Raw genomic sequence first — 20,774 nt, forward strand, 5'->3', positions numbered from 1 at the left:
TAAGGGAGGCAACACTTGAAAGTTCACATTGATTGCCCTGCGTGAATGCATCAGCGCTTCCAATCCCTCGGGTCCACCACGCAATGTGCAACTGCGTATCTTTATCTTAGCGGAGGAGTTCTCCCACCCAGAGCTCAGTGACACCCCCCCGGGGCTGATGGGGGCGCTGGACGTGGATAGGGACCAGGAGCCCCGCTCTCAAGAGGATGGAGGCGAGCCTGCCAACGACAGAGATGACCAGGCAGGGGACATAAAAACAGGAGAGGCGGTGGAGTCCTCCGGGTGGGGTCCGTGTCCAGTCACTGGGTACATTCCGTACACACGAGCCCCTCCCTAGCTTGAAGTCGATTCATGAACACTTGACTTCACGACGGAGGGGTTGGGGAAAGGTGGGGTCTGGCTCGGTGCACCCCAACCATCGTCCCCACCCCGCGGCAACCCCGCCCAGATCTGGCGGAGCCGTGGGCGATGCCGGGCGGGTAAAGAGGCGGGGAGAAGCGGCGAGGTTGAAGGCGGGGCGGGCGGCGGCCAAAGCAGCCAATAGGCGACTCTGCAGCGGCTGAGCCGGGAGAGGGCAGGGGCGCCGCCACCAGCACCACCGCCTCCTAAGTTCCCCCTGGTGGATGCACGGCCCGGTCGGTCGCTCCGCTCCTCCTCCCCCCTCCCGGCGCAGAGGGGCCCGAAGAGGCCGGAGGAGCGGGCTCAGGACGGGATTTCTGAGGAAGGGGAGAGGACGGGCGCCCCACCCGCTCGGAGGGTGGGGGGCTCGGTGAACGATGAAGGGCCGGCGGCGGCGGCGCCGGGAGTCCTGCAAGTTTGCGCTGCTCTTGGTGCTGTACACGCTGGTGCTGCTGCTCATCCCCTCCGTGCTGGACGGCGGCCGCGACGGCGACAAGGGCGCCGGGCACTGCCCGGGCGTGCAGCGCAGCCTGGGAGTCTGGAGCTTGGAGGCGGCGGCGGCGGGCGAGCGCGAGCAGGGCGGGGAGGCGCGGCCGGCCGCGGAGGGGGACGCGGGCCAGCCCCCCCGGCCCCCGGGCAACCTCAGCGGCGCCGTCGGGGAGGCGGTGTCTCGCGAGAAGCAGCACATCTATGTGCATGCCACCTGGCGCACCGGCTCGTCGTTCCTGGGCGAGCTCTTTAACCAGCACCCGGACGTTTTCTACTTGTACGAGCCCATGTGGCATCTATGGCAGGCGCTGTATCCGGGCGACGCCGAGAGCCTGCAGGGCGCGCTGCGCGACATGCTGCGCTCGCTCTTCCGCTGCGACTTCTCGGTGCTGCGGCTGTACGCGCCGCCGGGGGACCCCGCCGCGCGCGCCCCGGGCGCAGCCAATCTCACCACGGCCGCCCTCTTTCGCTGGCGGACCAACAAGGTCATCTGCTCGCCGCCGCTGTGCCCCGGCGCGCCCCGTGCCCGCGCTGAGGTCGGCCTCGTCGAGGATGCCGCCTGCGAGCGCAGCTGCCCGCCCGTGGCTCTACGCGCCCTGGAGGCCGAGTGCCGCAAGTACCCGGTGGTGGTCATCAAGGACGTGCGCCTCCTCGACCTGGGCGTGCTGGTGCCCCTGCTGCGGGACCCCGGCCTCAACCTGAAGGTGGTGCAGCTTTTCCGCGACCCGCGGGCCGTGCACAACTCGCGCCTCAAGTCCAGGCAGGGGCTGCTGCGCGAGAGCATCCAGGTGCTGCGCACCCGCCAGCGGGGCGACCGCTTCCACCGCGTGCTACTGGCGCACGGCGTGGGCGCTCGGCCCGGGGGCCAGGCCCGCGCCCTGCCCGCCGCACCGCGCGCCGACTTCTTCCTGACCGGCGCGCTCGAGGTGATCTGCGAAGCCTGGCTGCGCGACCTGCTGTTCGCGCGCGGCGCGCCCGCCTGGCTGCGGCGCCGCTACCTGAGGCTGCGCTACGAGGACCTGGTGCGGCAGCCGCGCACCCAGCTGCGCCGCCTGCTGCGCTTCTCCGGGCTGCGCGCGCTCGCCGCGCTCGACGCCTTCGCGCTCAACATGACGCGGGGCGCGGCCTACGGCGCCGACCGACCCTTCCACCTGTCGGCGCGCGACGCCCGCGAGGCCGTGCACGCCTGGCGCGAGCGCTTGAGCCGGGAGCAGGTGCGCCAGGTGGAGGCGGCCTGCGCTCCGGCCATGCGCCTGCTGGCCTACCCTCGCAGCGGAGAGGAGGGCGAGCTGGAGCCGCCCGTGGAGGAGGAGAAGCCGCTTGAGACCGAGGCCGACGGCGCCACGTAGCCCCTGCCCGCCCCCCCCAACGCGCGCCCCCGGGACGGATCCGGGTAAGGTGGCCCCGGGCGGGTTGCGGGCAGGGAAGGGTCTTTGGGGAGCTCAGACCAGCCTGCAGGGGGAAGGGGTGGGGGGTGGATGCCGTCCCAGATCTCACGCTGGCTGAATAGATCCGAGCGGGTGGGAAAGCGCGGCTGGTAGAATTTGGAAGAGACTCGTCGCGATCGCCAGCGTAGCCACCTGCCCCCTCAGAGGAGGGCCCTGAGACGAGCGGGGTTAAGTTTGGCTGAGGCGGAACCCAGGTCTCCGCACTCCCGGTCCCCCCGGTGAAGTAGGAGTTAAGGTCGGTCACCTGTTGGGAGACTGGGGCGAGGAGAGGGAGAGAGAAGAGGGGCAGAGGAGGGAAGAGGTCTGAGGAGAGTGAAGAAGGTTCGGGAAACAGTCATCATGGAACTTGAGACTGGAAATTGACATGAAAAGTATCTGATTTTGGGGGCCATTTGAGGCTGATGGGTTTTATCTTGACACCAATCTGTTCCCGTGGGAAAACTGTGCAACAGTGTTAGCAGGCGCGGAGAAAGCCCAAAGCAGGGTTTGGTGCAAAGTTATCGACTCTTATCCTCCCTGCCCCTAATCTGTTTCACACTTACTCTCTGCCTCTGTTTCCCTAAAGCGCAGCTCCAGGCCGTGCCTTCTAAGTTACCAAGCATTAGGTGTAGACAAGGCCTTACTCGCGACGGTTTTTGCACACGTGTGTGTCTCCTGCTGTGGGCTAGCCGCATCGAATGGACTTTGCTTTCCCCTGGCTCATGGAACATCTCCCTGCCCCCATCCCCCTCCACGGCTGGCGTTGGCAGGATATTGGACCATATCCCATTCACATCAGGTCACAAGAGCTGCCTAGTCAGCTTCCTCTAGTGCCGACAAGACCCGAGGGCTGGGCTTTCTGCACCTTGCCCCATCCCTCTGGGAGAGGGAATCTTAGAGTGGCAGAAACAGCTTCAGCTGTGGAAAGACACCCCCCCCCTCCCAGTTTTTTGTGTCCTTTCTCTATAAAGCATCCATCCGAAGATGCTAAGATGGGGCGTAAATGACCTCGGCGTGTGTTCCGTGTCTGGGTCCGTGTCTGGCCTGTACTTTGTTCTGTACCATGCTGACCTTAGGAGTCTAGTTAGCGGTATGGGAACGCGTTTTCCCAAACTCTGTGTGACTTGGAAGGGGGGCAGGCTTCTGCCCTGTGCAGTCCAGAGGAGGAGGAAAAGCCGGGCCGGGTGGGCGGAAGTGACTTAAGTTTCCATTCATTATTTTATAGTGTAATCCAGTATTCCCCTGGGATGAAGCTCTGAGGACAAAGTTGAAGATGTTAATGAGGATGGATTTGGTTGTTGTTTCATAGACCAGGGCTGCAGATGCTTTCGGAAGCTGACTGATTTTTCTCCCAGTAATCAAGGGGTTTTCGTGGTTGGTTTCTGTAATTGCTAGGAAGTCTGCGTTCTTTCCTGATTTCCAGAGCAAAGGAAGGTAAGGCACAGGGTGACTTGTCACATCTTAACAAAAACATCCTTTCATCTGCTAATCCTGTTTTTGCAGATGTAAGTAGCATAATGGCCCCTCACCCTCCCTCCCAGGCCTGGGGGAAAGCCTCTCTGGGACGAATTCTGCAGCATTTTTATGGCTTTAAGAACTGACGACCTCCCAGAAATCTTCATTGTTTTTATTTTTTACTAGCATTTGCTGAGCTCAGACTGGGGTGAAGTAAGAAAGAGAATAGAGAGGAGGGTAGAGGGTACAATCTGCATCCTTCCCTTAGGAAGTTAGAATCTGGGTGCGTGACATTGGTGCCGCTGTTCCGAAGGCCAGTGAGGCTTCCTTTGCAGGGCTGCAGGGACATCTGGGAGCAAGCTCTAGGCTCTTTCCGTACGTTGGTGACTGAGCCCTTCTTCCCACACTTCTGCTGGAATTATTGGGCACTTACCATGTCGCCATCAGCCAGTGGATTCATCATAATGCGTGTATTCCTGGTTCCTAGAAAGATAACCTTACTGATCCACTGAGGGGTTGCCAAGAAATCTGCCCCACTCTCCTCTGCGGAAGGGGATGGATCCCCCTGTGCCGCGCGCCGAGGTAAGCATTGTACAGGTGTCATTACTTTGACCTAGCATCGGTTTTACAGATGAATCCAGGACTCAGAGCTCTAGGTCAGGTAACCTGCCCAAAGTCACACCTGGCCTGGCGAGGGTGGGGCAGCGTGGGTGTTAGAGCCCGGCGCTCAGCATCTCTCCTTACCCGGCCCCCTTCGTGTCCCCTCGCAGCACCTTTGGCACCTGGGCCAGGCCAAGAGGCTAGGCTGGGGTGGAAAACACACTTAGCCTTATTATGCATAAGCTCCAGCTGCTGAGCGAATCAATAAAATACCCCTGAGCTGCCGGGAGCACCTGCGCAGGAAAGCCGGAGACTCGGCAGCCGCCCTCCCCCGGGCTGGCCTTCCCGCGGGGCATCATCCACACCCGGTAACTGAACCCACGACGGGAGTTGGCTCCTTGGTGAGTCACAAATACAGCAGGTGGAGTTGCTGCACAAAGGAAACTTTATTTGCATCAAATAAGATCATGGGCAATAACTTCCAATAAGATCACTTCCAATAAGATCACATCAAATAAGATCACGGGCAATAACTCCCCGAGCAAGGGTGAATGGGTTCCTTTTGTTTAGGGTTAGGATGAATATTTAGGTAGGGGAGCCTTGGGATCACCTGTAGAGGCGGGCATGAGGCCGCGCATGCGCCTTAAGGACACCTGCCTATACACACCTGTTATGTAAGGGAGGCTTGTGCTCCTCCTTGGGCGGAGATCTTGGTATTACAACGAGGTACAAGTAGTTGTCGGTCATTCTAGAGGTCACTCCGTGGTCATCGGCACAGGTGCGAGTGGGGCTGGGGGCCGGTTATGCTCAAAGTGGCCTAGGCAGTCTTGTCTGGCTGGAGGTCTCGTCGGGGTGGTCGCTATAGTTCGAGGGGTGTTTTTGGTCTCCATTTGCCTGAGTTAAGAGAGAAGCCTGGAAGAAGAGCTTAAGGAAAAACGTGGGACAAGGGTCAGTGAGTACAAGCAGGTGGCATTCAACGTCAGGCCTCGGGGGTCTAGCTGGTGACACCCCCAGCCCAGCGGGGGGGTGCTGCCCCTGAGTTAACCAGATCAGCTTATGGCCGGCGCATACCTGACAGCCAGGATATGGCAGGGAAGGAGTCAGGGCACCATTCTTCAGGCCTGGGTGGGGACCACAGCACCCTAAACCGAGTCACCAAGGACTCAGGCCCTTTGCTGTCTTTGCCACCTTCTTGGCTTTCCTTCAGCGGCCTCTCCTCCCGCTGTCACAAGATGGTAGCCTCAGCTGCAAGCATCACTTCCTCACATAGCTATGCAGGGCTGTTAAAACGCAGGAAGGAAGGAAGCTGGTTAGTGAGTAAGGAAGGGGCGGAGGAGTTTTCCCTCGTGTGTCTCGCCTTCAATCTGGTTATAAAACCTTCCCAGAACCGCCCCCCCCAGCCGACGTCCTTTTATTATTTCTCACTGGCAGGCACTCGTTCACATGGCCCGCACGAGCCCAGTAATCGGCAAAAGGGAAAACGGGATGGTCAGTCATTGGCTTAGAGCCATGGTTCTCAGCCCTGGCTGAGCATTACATTCACCTGAGGGGCTTTTTTTTAAATTAATGTCAGTGCCTGGGCTCCACCCCCCAGGGATTCTGGTTTCATTGGTCCGGGGTGGGGTCCAGGCATTGGGATGGTCCAAAAGCTCCCCAGGTGATTGTGCGGGCCGGCCGAAGTTGAGAACCGCAGACCTGACCAGTCCTGGTCCGTCGCCCGGGCGGGTTTGTTGCCCCTGGAATAAGATCCAGGTGGGGGCCTGGAGGGCTGTGGGTGAGCAGCGAAGTGTGTGCCACTGCATTTTATGTAAAGGAACTTGGAGCTGTGAGGCTCCAAGCAGCTGGAGGGTGTTAATATGGAAAGGGAAAAACTGTCTTCAATTATCCACGGCTCCACTTATCACCCTCTCACATTCCTTTAAATGCTTTGCTGTCCTGGCTTCTTACCTAATAATCCATCATTGTACACACTATCCAAACAGATGGATGTGCTGTCCTGTCCTTTTCAGCATGTCTCCCCTTGACCTCCCCCTGGGGGAGGCCCCAAGATTTCATCCCGGTAGGCATTTAAGACACCTTGGTCTTTGTCCTTGACAAGATAAATGGACCCCCCCCGTTTTTAAAGATTTTATTTATTTATTTGAGAAAGAGAGAGAGCATGAGAGGGGAGAGGGTCAGAGGGAGAAGCAGACTCCCCACTGAGCAGGGAGCTTGATGCAGGACTCGATCCCGGGACTCCGGGATCATGACCTGAGCTAAAGGCAGTCACTCAACTGACTGAGCCACCAGGTACCCCAGATGGACCCTTTGAACGAATTGAGGAAAGGAGGTAAGTGCACTGTAAACTAATAACCCAACGATCAGAAAGCTTTCTTTCTAAGGAAACCATCCAAACAGAAAAAGAAATGACCAGCTACCACCAAATCCCCACCAAAGCGTTTTCAAAGTCGTTCCATCTTAATCAGGATACTATGCCCCAAACGGCTTATGCATAAATATCACTCAAAGGAGAACCTCTTGCCTAAACACAGAACAGGCATTCGTTAAACACTGTCCCCACATAGAATTTCTCATTCAACAAAATCCATTTAAACCCCTGGTCAGGGGTGCCTGGGCGGCTCAGTCAGTTAAGCGTCTGCCTTCAGCTCAGGTCATGATCTCAGGGTCCTGGGATCAAGTCCTGCATCGGGTTCCCTGCTCAGTGGGGAGTCTGTTTCTCCCTCTCCCTCGGCCCCTCCCCCTGCTCTCTCTCTCTCTCTCTCTCTCTCTCAAATAAATAAATAAGATCTTAAAAAAAACTGCCGATCGTAAGTCGAGGCAGGTGTTGTATTCAAGCCAGAGGGCTGGAAGTTAGGATGGGGTATGTTTTTTTAAAAAACACACCCACATCCGGGGCGCCTGGGTAGCTCAGTCGTTAAGCGTCTGCCTTCGGCTCAGGTCATGATCCCAGGGTCCTGGGATCGAGCCCCACATCGGGCTCCCTGCTCGGTGGGAAGCCTGTTTCTTCCTCTCCCCCTCCCCGTGCTTGTGTTCCCTCTCTCGCTGTGTCTCTCTCTGTCAAATGAATAAATAAAAAAAAAATCTTTAAAACACACCCACATCCAAATCCTATTATCCCCTTGTGGGGTTAGTGCTGCCTTTGATCAAGACGTAATTGGAGCTCCTCTGTGGGGCTGCCTTCCTGGGCAGGACCCCCTCAGTTGCTGGTGGATTTGGTGTTTAGGGAAAAATCAAGACTCCTCCAGTCTGGTGAGTGAGGCCAGGAAGGAGGCTGGCCCTACCAAAGTGAGGTGTGGCCACGAGATAGTTACAGAGTCATTCCTTAGGGCATAGGAAATCAGTTTTTATGTTAGGGGGTGGGAACCCAGGCTTTAGGCCTGACTCTCTTGGTTACTTCTTGATTGACAAGAAGTATCTTGTCAATAGGCAAGCCCCTAAACCTTTTTGACTTTAGTGTTCTTGCCGGTAAGAACGGAAGTTAAGAGGATTCTGGGGTTTCTTGGAGCTAAGGGGAGGTGACGTTTATTGCATGCCTGTCTTGAGCACTGTGTTACTCGTTCCACGCGTGTTGTGTGGAGTTAGTCCTCATCGCAGGTACATGAGGTACGTAGCATCCCCGTTTGCAGATGGCGAAACAAACCCAGAGAGGTTGGGTAATTGTCAAGGCTAACACAGCCAGTGGATTGAAATCAGGTGCTATGTTGAAACTAGCACCCCCACTTTTTTTTTTAGAAATAATATAAACACATGGTGGAGAAAGAGTTTAAAAGTTATATAAGGATATAAAATACCCACCCGTCTTACTTTCCAGAAGCAGCCACATATATTTCCTAGAAGAAATAACATTTCTTGCGGTATTTGTCTAGAAACGTTTTCTGCAAATTCAAATGTATTTTGCCCTCTTTGGGATAGTTAAATCTTTTCAATTTTAATTCCTTAAAAATGTTTAATTGAGATAGAATTGACTGAGGACATCGTGTTAGTTTCAGGGCCACGGCATAGCGATTCCGTATTTGTGTTATTGTGAAAGGATCACAGCCTAGTTAACCCGTCACCGCGTGCAGTTACCATGTTTCTCCTTGTGATGAGGACTTTTAGGATCTACCCTCTTACCAACCTTGAAATATGCCATACAGTATTATTAACGACAGTCACCGTGCTGTACACCACATCTCCATGAATCCCTCATTTTAGACCTGGAAGTTTGTGCCTTACGACCCCCCTTCACCCGTTTCTCTCCATGAGTTTGTTTTTAGATTCCACATCTAAGGAAGGTCCTACGGTATTTGTCTTTCTCTGACTTATTTCATAGGCATAATGTCCTCAAGGTCCCTCCAGACTCCCACAAGTGACATGATTTCCTTCTGGTTTATGGCTGACTGATAGCCCACTGTATATAGACGAGCCAAGTTGTCTCTGTGCATTCAGCCCTTGATGGGCGCTTGGGTGGCTCCCACGCATTGGCCATTGTGAATAATGCTGCAGTGCACGTGGGGGAGCAGATCTCTTTTTGAGTTAGTGTGTTTGTTTCCTTTGCATAAGTACCCAGAAGTGGAATTCCCGGATCACATGGCAGCTCTATTTTTAATTTTTTTGAGGCACCGCCACACCATTTTCCATCAAGTGGCCGCACCAATTTCCATTCTCCCCATTTGTAGGCAGTCGCGGTGCTTGGCTGTACTGGATTTCTGCTCCTATCTACTCAAGTCCAGAAACCTGATAGCGACGATGAGATTATCCAAAATGTGACTTTGAAGAAGGTGGTGAAGAGAATTCACAAGTTCCAGATTCTCAATCACTATTTTGGTTTTTTCTTTTTTTAATATTTTATTTATTTATTTGCCCGAGAGAGAGAGAGAGAGAGAGAAAGAAAGAGAGAAAGAGAGAGAGAGAAAGCACAAGCAGGAGGAGTGGCAGGCAGAGGGAGAGGGAGAAGCAGACTCCCCGCTGATCAGGGAGCCCGATGCAGGGCTCGATTCTGGGACCCTGGGATCACGACCCGAGCTGAAGGCAGATGCTTAACCCACTGAGCCACTCCGGCGCATCTAAATCACTGTTTTGGAGAAGTACTTGAAGTCGGTCAGGCGCTGCGGAGAACACACCCAGGGAACTTGTTCGCTGCTTTCTGGCCCCCTCACCACCAGTTCCTGCCCACCGGCCGAGGGCCCGAATAGCACCTGTGTTTAAAGAGTCTCCGGACGGACTGCATTTAACAACTAATAAGGGCATGTTTTTCTTTCCGTAAACCAGTTAGTTAGATTTTTAGGAACTTTTTCAGTATTTCTGTGCCTGTTAAAGAGGGGAGGGGAGGTTGCTCTAAAACTTTAATTTTCAAAAAATGTGGACTTTTTCTCAACTAAAATTGTATATGCTCTTTGGTAATTTGAAAGTCTGAGAATACTGGCTGCTGCTTGTTGCCATCCTCTTCTCACAAAATTATTTTCCATTTTTCTATGGAATGTTCCAACAGCTAACAGTGTCTAAAGTGCTGCCGAGCTCAAGCATTTGTCCTTTAGAAGGATCGGTAATGTTTAGGGAAAGATTTATGGGCTTAAGCCTGGAACTGAATGCCTGCTCACTGTAATAAATCTGTACCTGTTCATACTAAACTTAGTGATGAATTATTGAGCTTTTGCTTAGGGGTTTTTCTGATGGTCTTTTATGAATAATCTTTTCTAAGGCACTGTTCCCTTGCCTTTTTTGTACCAGTGTTTCAGAAAATAGTGGACTCGATTCCTCTGCTTCCACTAAATCCAGTTGTGACAAAATCTTATTTGTGACGTATGATCTAAAGGTTATAGAAATAGGGGCGCCTGGGTGGCTCAGTCGGTTGAGCGTCCGAGTCTTGATTTCGGCTCAGGTCGTGATCTCAGGGTCGTGAGATCGAGCCCCACGTCAGGCTCCGTGCTCAGCGGGGACTCTGCCGGAGATTCTCTCTCCCTCTTCCCTCTGCCGCTCCCCTCCTCTGAAAAATATAAATTAAATAAAATGTATTTAGTTTTTTAAAAAAAATAAAGGTTACAGAAATAAAATAATGAAACCTAGTAAAACACCATAGGAGTGTATTATAACATATTTAACTAGTTCCTAGTCCCAACATTTCATTGCTACATTTTTAATAGTGTCGTGTGCACACATGTAAGTATCTCTCTGAGAAAAACAGCTACAGTAGGGTGACCCTTATGTGGCAAAGGGTGGTGTACATGTTTTGCATTTTGAGAGGTGAAGTTCTTCAAGGTTGTACCAGTGTTCAACTCCCCGCAGCTGTTTCTGGGAGTGTCTGTTTCCCAGACTTTCCCCAGCGTGGATTTTGCCGAATGGTTTCATTTCGGCTAGTGTGGTGGGTGGAAAAGCGCTTCCTCCCCGAACCCTGCCTCTCTCTGACCCCACAGCGCGTCTCAGACGGTGAAGGAGCGCCCATACCTTGGGTTGTGGTGACCAGGATGCCCAGCTGAAATCGCCTTCTTAGCCCTCCTGCAGCCCCCGTGTATTTGGCAAGCGGCATTCCGGTGATCCTTTTGAAGGACTGGATACACTTTGAAACAAAAACGATCACCTTTTTATGAAGCCACACTGATGCCCGCCGGCGGCTTTAGCAAGCTCCTTGTTCGGATGGCCTTCTGGTGCTGACGCCGGGGGTCGTACCTGTGGACTGGAGCTTCCGCTATTTCAGGACACTCTCACTGGGGGAATGTGGCTGATTTTCAATAAGGTTTAACCCTTGCTCCATTTTTCTCTGTGCTCCTGAGAGCCCTCTTCGTAGTCTGGGGTGGGGGCGGGGGTGGGGGGCAGAAGTGCCCATTTGCAGTTGTCGAGACAGGATTCAGAGGGTTTTCGAGGAGGTTTTTTTTTTTTTTTTTTTTAGCCTCGGCAGAGATTTTCTTCCCATGAATACAAATGTAATATAAATAGTCCGCGCGATGCTTTTAAAAAACATTTATAAGAACCTGGCTTAAAATTCCTCAGTCTGCCTTTTCTCAGGCTGCCCTCTGCCTGAACAGCCCAGAGAAGAATAGAAACTAAAAAAGCTAAGCTGGTCTCGCTTTTGTGGCCCCGCTGGCCCAGTTGAACAAGGTGACTTAGAAATGAACCCCTCTGTGCCTCTCTGCCAGGTCTCCTGGCTCCTCAGCCTCTTACCCCGGAGTGGAGCTGAAGGAATCTGCTCTGTTGAAAGAGACATTTCTGCCTCTGTGCGGTATGGGATCAGCACAGTAAGGACTAAGAAACAGCCCTGGCCCAGGTTCAAGAGCACGGGGAAGTGGAGAACCGTTTGGGAGCTGAACAGGAAGCAGTCTCAGTTGGAGAAAAGTCGCAGAGCTCAGTGATGCCTTCATGAGAATTGGAGCCCTTCAGCTTTGCTCCCCGCCCCCCCCCCCCCCCCCCCAGCCTGCAGGCACCACGCCAGCGTCCGGGTGTGACATCTGCAGCTGGCCTCGGTCACATTAAAGACCGTCGTGCGGGATGCCGAGCAGAAACGGGCATCAGCCGACAGTGGATAGTTTTCAGTTAGGGGGTTAAGAGGCGGTAAAGGACGACCACCACATTTGACCTGGAGGACCACCGTGTTCAGGGTGAACAGACTCCCCTCCCCTGAAATCAACGCGAGTGGCAAGGAGCTTTGCCGTAGAGCGACATTCTGGACACAGCCACTGAGGCAGACGGGTTTTTGCGCGTGGAATGGAAGCCCTTTCTGTTAAGCCTTTCAGGCAGGTGTTCAGAGGAGCCCCAGAAGGCACAGGGCGCGCCGTGAGGACGCAGGGCAGTCCCCGGGCCCTGCCAGCGAGAGGCCTCAAATCTGGCCTGACATGCAAAATGTCTAGAGGGCCAGTTGGGAGAGGTGAATGTTGTGTGATGGATGTCCCTTGGTCATGGCAGCCAGCAGGCTGGAAGCAGAGAAACCAGCCGTAACAGAAAGTCAGAAATAGAACAACGACAGAATCATTTGTGAGGTATGGGGAGCAGGTAGGGGCTCGAGACTGTGCGTTCTTTTGTAGAGATGACAAACTGAGGGACGGTAGGAGCAGCCCCCACATGAACTTGGGGGGCTAACCGAAGCAGTTCTTAGAGAACATACAGCTCAAGGGAGCAGTAGGGAAAAAGGCCCCAGAGCTTTTGAGGTCACTCTCCCCCCATGACTGAGACCAGGCTTGACGGGAGAGGGCTTGTCACGGCTGCAGAGAGATTATGGGAACCGTAAGCCAAAAAGACTAAAACCAAGATAATGTTTTTAAAAATAGGACTTCTGAGACTCTTAACTCTGGGAAACAAACTGAGGGCTGCTGGGTGGGTGGGGAGGTGGGTGGGGGGCTGGGGTAACGGGGGGATGGGCACGAAGGAGGGCACGGGATGGGGTGAGCACTGGGTGTGATACACAACTGATAGTTTAGTGAACACTGCACCTGAAACTAGTGATGTACTATCAGTTGGCTAATTGAATTTAAATTAAAAAACCAAAACAGACAAAAATAGGACTCCTTTCATACAGCCCAGAGCTGGCATATGTTGAATATTCGGATTTTAAGAGCAATAAAAATAGATGCTGTTTCTTGCTCTAATAAAGGGTATCACCAACAGGGATGTAATAAAGGAAAATAATACATTTTTCAGGTTCTGCAAACAATTGTTGACTTTCTGTGCACTCTGCCCCCCTCCCCCCGCCTCCCCCAGCTAGGGATGGCAAGGGGGACTGTTTTGCAAAGAAGAGATATGGTTGGCTGAAAAGAAAGAAGCACACACAAACACACCCTGCCAAAGAACAACAGAATTCCTAGCATTATTGAATGCCTTTTAAATTTATTTTTGTTCTATTTTTATTTCTCAGCAAAGGGAAAGTGAAATAGTTTCGAGCTCCAGAGAAATTCATGCCCTGGTCCTAAATATGGCAATCTCTGGCGGTCCTGCGGGCCCGGGAGAGGACTGGTTTACCCGCTCCGATCTCCCATGCCAAAATGAACCTGCTCTCAGCTGCTGTGCCATTTGCTTTTTAAAGATATATTTATTTATTTGGGAGAGAGAGAATGAGCGAATGAGCAGGGGTGGGGGGTGCAGAGAGAGAGAGGGAGAGAATCTCGAGCAGACTTCCCAGCTGACTGCAGAGACCCACCCCAGTGACCCCCTCCACCCCCCAACCTTCATCCACTCCATTAACCAATAGCCCCTGTGGGAGCCAGAGGGCTGCCTGAATGACAGATCCAAGCTCCGGCACTTCCTAGCCCCAAGCCCCCACTAACTGGGGCTGCCCCCACTTGGTAGATGACAAACATCTGCAGGTGGGCGATCAAATGCATATTATAAGATACTGACTCAGTTCCTTTATTTGAGTCAGGAACGACTTTACTCACAAAAGCAATTATGTATGCCAATTAAAATTATACCTCGGAGCAGCTCAATAAAAGGAAAAAACAAAAGCCAACTAAGCAGACTCAGCTGTTTCCAAGTTTCATAAATACTGGTTTGGAGCATATTCATTTTGATCTCGAGTGAGCTCAGAAACTTGGGATGTTTTTCGCTGGGGGTGGGCATGATCAAACTGGAAGCATGTTATTATTTTATCCTGTCCTATTGAGGAAATATAATGGCCATTTAATTTTGGCCCTGGCTGACTCTGGGGCTTGACCAATGAATGACTCGCATGGGTTGAGGTTTTCCTTGGATTTCTGGAGCAGAGAAGTGAGTCCTTTTCTCTCCCTGTGAGCGGCGAGGGGGTGGGGGGCAGCTCAGCTCCACCTGGGCTGCCCAGGTCCCAGCAAGTGGCTTCTCCCCTAGTTTCTCCCCCTGCTCCCCAGGCAAGAGTTCTGTTTGTGGGTTTTTTCTTTAACTCCGTTTTCACCTGAAGTGAGAGTTGTTTTAAGTAGTAAGTATGACTAGTGCAAATGTACTGGTAACACCCCCCCCACTTAATTTTTCACACGGAAAGTCTGGAAATAATTTATAACATTTATGCTATTTAAGTGCATTTCTAGGCAATTTGGGGGGTGCGGTTGCATGAGCTAACTAAATGTTTCCTATGACATTTCGCTTGAGAGTCACAGTGAGGGAATGCCCGCACTTTGACATTTCTGGGTTTTCAAGTATTATTTTCACATTATCCCCAAGCAGCTCCCTTAAAAAAGAAAAAGAAAAAAAAAACAACCCAACAACTTGATGGCCCCATTGTCGTAAACACTGTCAGTCATTTCCGTTTTCCTTAGCACCGCATTTCACCGATTTGAGGTGAAAACAGGAAGGTTAAGAAAGCTTCGCGGGGGTTAACAGATGATCTTGGGCAGGAACCTCATCCCCAGAGGGTGGGGCCGGGGGAGGATGTTGGGAGAAGCCCCCGCGAGGAGCCGTGGCCGCCGAAGAGGAGGCTAACCCCCGTGGCTCGGCCCGCTTGTCCTGGAGTGGGGCCAGGAGGAAGGCCGTTACAATGGGCTGGAGAGCAATTCGCCCGCGGTAACGGGCCCGGCTGAATACCCGGAAATCTCAGCCCAAGCCCCAGGGCCCGGCCCCGGCTTGGAGCATCTGCGAAGCGGCTTTCGGCCGTCCACGCCGGCTGCCTCACCTGGCACAAGTGTGTGGGCAGCGGCGGGGGGCGGGGGGGGGGGACCTCCGGAGGCGACGCTGAGAAGCACTTGCAAGAAGGGCGGCTGAAAATCTCCAAGTGCAATTGGAGGAGGGAAGTGAGGTGTCCGTGTAAAGCTGGCAGATGCCCTCGGAGGGGCTGGGACGGGGGCCGGGTTCCTGCCTCCCAACGGGGTGAGGGAGGCCGCCGAGAGCGGCGGGGCTGCGCGTTCCTCCGGGCGACTCGAATGTTCTCAAACTTGAAGGCCAGCAGGAAGGCGATTCTTCCTCCTCCCCCATCCCGGCCTCGAAGGTCGACAAAAGTGTGATTAAAATGCCCCGAGTGTCTTCCCGAGTTACTGCACCGTAGCGCCCGGAGCCTCCGCCGAGCCAGCTGCCTGCGGGGCGCAGTGGGGCTCCGCTCCCTTGGAGGGCAGCCAGGCTCTCGGTCGGGCAGCCCGCCGCCTTTAGGGCCCGGCTGGTCATTTCAAGACCAGGGGAACTGTAGCAAAGGAGGTCAGATACACCCAGGTCTTTGGAGTATGACTTTGAATCTTTAAGTACATGATCGGTTTTGTTGTTGTTGTTTTAAAGTGCAAGCGAATTTGTGAATTGAGTATTAAGGAAAGACTTCACGTGAAACGTCAATGCCACCTATTTTGAAAACAACCCTTTTCGTGTGCTTCACCAAACAGTGATATACTGAAATCTCTAGAATTCTGTAAATTGATTGCACTAAGACTTTTATTATCTGTTTTCTGTTATCATACAGGATAGGTCTTTTTATTTTTTTTAAAGATTTTTATTTTCTTATGAGAGAGAGAGCACAAGCAGGGGGAGGGACAGAGGGAAAGGGAGAAGCAGACTGCCACCTGAGCAGGGAGCCCAGACGTGGGGCTTGATCCCAGGACCCTGGGATCATGACCTGAGCCGAAGGCAGATGCTTACTTAACCCACTGAGGACCCAGGCGCCCTTAATCTTGAGATTCTTAAAGATTCTCAGCAGTGTGTAGGGTAAGCCTCCTTCCTTGTCTTGGCTGTTATAAATGATGCTGCAATGAACATGGAGATGCGTATATCTTTTTGAGTTAGTATTTTCATTTTCTTTGGATAAATACCCAGAAATGGAATTGCTGGATCTCCTGCTTCTCCCTCTCCCTCTCCCTCTGCCTGCTGCTCTGCCTACTTGTGCTCTGTCAAATAATTAAAAAATTTTTAAAAAATCTTTAAAAAAGAATATCCAGAAGGGTCTACACTCATTTCAGGTGCTGGAGGCAGTAGCAAACATTTTTATTTTCCCCAGATTCTGGGTAAATGGGAATTGTTTCAACCAAGAAGTTTAGTAGCTTCAAATTTAATTCTTCATTGTCAAACGCCCAGCAGCTGAAAAAAAAGGGGGGGAGCAATGCTAGGTACTTGGTCACTGTAGCTTGCTGGTAAACCAAGGGTCTGGTTTTTAAATTTGCCCACAAAGTTGAATACTTCATAGCTTCAAATGAACAGGGCCCCAAAGTAGTACGAAGAGTGAGATCTGGAGTGAATTAAAATTTTAATCCTGTATCTAAGACACTGGGGCTTAAGAATTTGGGGGAACATCACATTAAGAATTCATGGGTATGCTTATGTTTTAAACGCAACCCAAGGGGCACCTGGGCGGCTCAGTCGGTTGAGCATCCAACTCTTGATTTCCGGCTCAGGTCATGATCTCAGGGCTCTCTGTTTGGGCTCTGCGCTCAGTGGGGAGTCTGTTTAAATTCTCTCTCTCCCTCTCCCACCCCCCCACTTTTGTGCACATACTCTCCCTCTCAAAAACAAAAACAAACAAACAGAAAACCAAACAAAAAAACCCAAAACCCACAACCCGAAATAATGAGAAAATGTTAGGAAATTAACTGAGAGGTTTTTTAGGTTCTACTTGGGGGGCTGTAGGCTCCATGGAGGCAGACGTCAGAACTGGAAGGTATATGCTGAGCATCCCCGCCCTGGTTCAGTGACGTTCAGGAACTCTGGGAGGACAGGAAGCCATTTCCGGCGTGAAGAAAGAAGGGGCCTTGTCAGGTTGCTGCGGGCACACTGTGGGCTGCCCAGCTTGGATTAGCGGGACTTCAGCACAGTTGTTCACGGACCCCCGAGAGGCAGTCACAGAGTTTTCAGAGCTCCTCTCCTCCCACCTTCTCCAGCCGGTGATTTGATTAAAAAAAAAAAAAATTGAATGTGAGTGAAAAGCAGCTTTCAGGTAGAGAAAATGAATTTTTAAAAAGATTTTTAATAAAAGGATTTAGAGAGCACTTTGGGGTCCAGAGGTCGGGCTGGTACTATATCTCCATAAACGGGACATTTGTCAGGACATGGGCTCTGACCAGGCACCATTTCGCACTTGGCGAGCTATTGACAGAAAATCGTCCCGAGTTACTGCCACGTTGTTGCTGGTCTTTAAAACAACCCAAATGGAGAGCTGAACACATGGCACAAAGAAACGGTGGCAGAGGACCATTTTTTAAATTCGAAATAATTATTGACTCCTAGGAAGTTGCAAAGACAGTAAAGGGAGGTCCAGAGCATCCTTCACCTAGCTTTTCCCAGAGGTCGCATCTTTCACGTAGGTCACTATCAACACCAGGAAGTTGACCTTGGTACGACCTATAGACCCCAGTTTTCAACGGTTTTTACATGCACTCATTTTGTGTGTATGTGTGCACACAGACCTGTGGAACCTGGTCACGTATAGATATGTGTAAACACTACCACGATCAACATACAGAACTGTTCCACCAGCATAAAGAAAATCTCTTGGGCTACCCCTTTATAATCATAGACCCCACCCCATCCGACCTTTCCTTGGCAAACATTAAGCTCTTCACCATCTCTATAACTGTATAATTTCAAGATTGTTACATAAATGGAATCATGCAGTATGTGACCTTTTGAGGTCATCTGTTCTCCGCAGAATTCTCTGGAGGGTCGCCAGGTTGTCACGTGCATCGATAGTTCATTCCTTTTCATCGCTGAGTAGTACTCCATGGTATGGATGTGCCACAGTTTGTTTAACCGTTAACCCACTGAAGGACATTTGTGTTGCTTCCAGTTTTTAACTATTACAAATAAAGCTGCTGTGAATATCGGTGTATAGATTTTTGTGTGGACATAACGTTTCCTTTCTCTGGGATGAACGCCCATGAGTGCAATTGCTAGATCATATGGTAAATATATGTTTAGTTTTTATAATAAACTACCCAGCTGTTTTTGAGAGTGGCTGTACCATTTGACATTCCCACCAGCAGTGTATGAGAGATCAAATTTTTGTGCAGCCTCACCAGCATTTGGTATTGTCACTGTGTTGTGTTTTAGCTGTTCTATTAGGTATGTAGTGGTATGTCCTTGTAGTTTTCATTTGCGTTTTCCCAATGGCTAGTGATACTGAACATCTTTTTGTTTGCCTATTTGCCATCCCTCTCTCCTTTTGGTGAAATGTTGGTTCAGGTGTTCTGCCCATTTCCTAACTGGATTGTTTGTTTTTTACTCTTGAATTTTGAGAGTTATTTATATATTCTAGATAAAAATCCTTTGGTAGATACGTGGTTGCAAATATTTTCTCCCAGTCTGTGTCTTGTGTTTTCATCCTCTTAACAAGATCTTTTGCAAACCAAAAGTTTGTAAATTTTGATGAGGTCCAACTTAACAATTTTTTCTTTTGTGGACTGTGCATTTTCTGCTGTGTCTAAGAACTCTTTGCCTAACCCTAGGGTCCTGAAGACTATCTCCTATGTTTTCTGATAAACATTTTGTATGTTTTGTCTTTCCTTATAAATTTTAGGATAAACTTATCTCTATATACATTTAATTCTATGATTCATTTTGTGTTAGTTTTTGTTTAAAGTGTGAGATTTAGGTAAAAGGTTAGTTTTTGCCTGTGGACGTCTAACTGCTTCAGCACCATTTACTGAAAAGACTGTCATTCCTCCAATACATTGCTTTTTCATTTTTGGTCAGAAATCAGTTAGCCGTACACATAGGTAGGTCTATTTCTGGGCTTTTACTGCTCCATTGATCTATGAGTCTGTCCTTCCACCAATACCACACTGTTCTGATTAATGTAGTTATATGTATCTTAACACTGAATAGAATGATTATTCCAAATTTATTCTTTTCCAGAAAGGTTTTAAGCTAGTCTAGTTTCTTTGCCTTACCACATAAATTTTAGAATACGCTTGTCTATATCTACAAAAAGCATTGATAGACTTTGATAGGAATTTTCTAAAATCTCTATATAGGTCAATTTGGGGGAGAATTGACATCTTTACTATATGGATCAATTTGAGGGAAAAATTGACATCTTTTACTGTTGAGTCCTCTGATACATGAACATGGTTATGTGTCTCTATTGATTTAGATCTTGTTTGATTTCTTTTATTGGTGTTTTGTAGTTTTTAGCACATAAGTCCTTTACTTGTTTTGTTAGATTTATATCTAAGCTTTTCATTTCTTTTGAGTGATTGTAAATAGTATGAGTTTTAAAATTCAGTTTTAAAATGTTCATTTCTGGTATATACAAATCATATAGATATTTAATATTGATCTTGCATCCTGCAAACTTGCTGAATTCACTTGTTAGTCGTGTGTGTGTGTATTCCCTGGGATTTTCTATGTATATAATCATATCACCTGCAAATAGGGACAGTTTTATTTCTTCCTTTCCTGTAACCATGGCTTTTATTCCCTTTTCTTGCCTTATTTCATTGGCTAGGACTTCTAGTATTATGTTGAATAAGAATAGCAAATGCAGAGGTCTTTGCCTTGTTCCTGATCTTGGGGGGTGGGAAGGCATTCAGTCTTTCACCATAAAGAATGAGGTTAGGTGTAGGTTTATGTAGAATTTTTAAAAATCAAGTTGAGGCATTTTCCTTCTATTCCTAGTTTGCTGAGAATTTCTATTCTGTATTTCTATAATAGAAATTCTAACATCTGAACAGATGTTAAATGCCTTTAACGGATGGAAGTGCTTTTTCTGCATCAATTGATGTGATTGTGTGATTTTTCTTCCTTAGCTTATTAATATGGTGGATCACATGATTGATTATTGAAACTGAACCAGCTTTGCCTTCTGGAATAAACCCCACTTAGTCATGATATATAAATTTTTTCACATATTGTTGAATTTGATTTACAAATACTTTGTTGAGGATTTTTGCACCTAAGTTCATGAGAGATATTGTTTTCTTTTTTTGGTATTTGTCTAGTTTTGGTATCAGGTAATACTGGCCTCATAATTTTGTGGAAGAGATTGTGTAGAATTAGTGTTAATTCTACTTTAAATATTTGGTAGAATTCTCCATTGAAAGTATATAGGCCTGGAGATTTCTTCTTTGGGAGTTTTTTAACAATTAATTACATTTTTAATAGCTATCTAACTTCAAATTATCTACTTCATATTGGATGAATTATGGTAGTTTGTGCTTTTTGAGGAATTGGTCCATTTCATCTAAGCTGTCAAATTTATGTATGTAGAATTATTTTTAGTGTTTTTTATCCTTTCAATGTCTGTGAGTTCTGCAGTGGAATTCCCTGTTTCATTGCTGATAATAGTAATTCGTGTCTTCTCTTTTTTTGTTTTTAGCCTTGGTGTAGAGATTTATCCAAGTCTTAATCTTTTCAAAGACCCAACTTTTTGTTTCGATGATTTTTCTCTATTGTTTTTCTGGTTTCAATTTTACTGATTTCTGCTCTTGTTTCCCTCTGATTGACTTGTGTTTATCTTCTTCCAGTTTCTGGAGGTGGGTGTTTAGATTATTGATTTGAGACCATACATCATTTGTGTCAGCATCTAATACTATAAATTTCCCTCTCAGCACTGCTTTGGTTGTG

The 20,774-nt window shown here is 49.7% G+C and overlaps 1 protein-coding gene across 2 annotated transcripts in view; it reads left to right on the forward strand.

The window, feature by feature from the left end:
* Positions 1-573: 573 nt before the first annotated feature.
* The window catches only part of CHST7 (carbohydrate sulfotransferase 7), a 51,958-nt gene continuing 31,757 nt past the window's right edge, over positions 574-20,774 (forward strand). For both annotated transcript variants that reach the window (XM_032426455.1, XM_032426454.1), the window contains exon 1: positions 574-2,281. In XM_032426455.1, coding sequence (XP_032282346.1) covers positions 777-2,237 — 1,461 coding nt within the window. In that variant the 5' untranslated portion in view covers positions 574-776 and the 3' untranslated portion in view covers positions 2,238-2,281. The remainder of the gene's footprint in view (positions 2,282-20,774) is intronic.

Source organism: Phoca vitulina, unplaced genomic scaffold, assembly GCF_004348235.1.
Source record: "Phoca vitulina isolate PV1807 unplaced genomic scaffold, GSC_HSeal_1.0 scaffold35, whole genome shotgun sequence".
NCBI classification, from domain to species: Eukaryota; Metazoa; Chordata; class Mammalia; order Carnivora; family Phocidae; genus Phoca; species Phoca vitulina.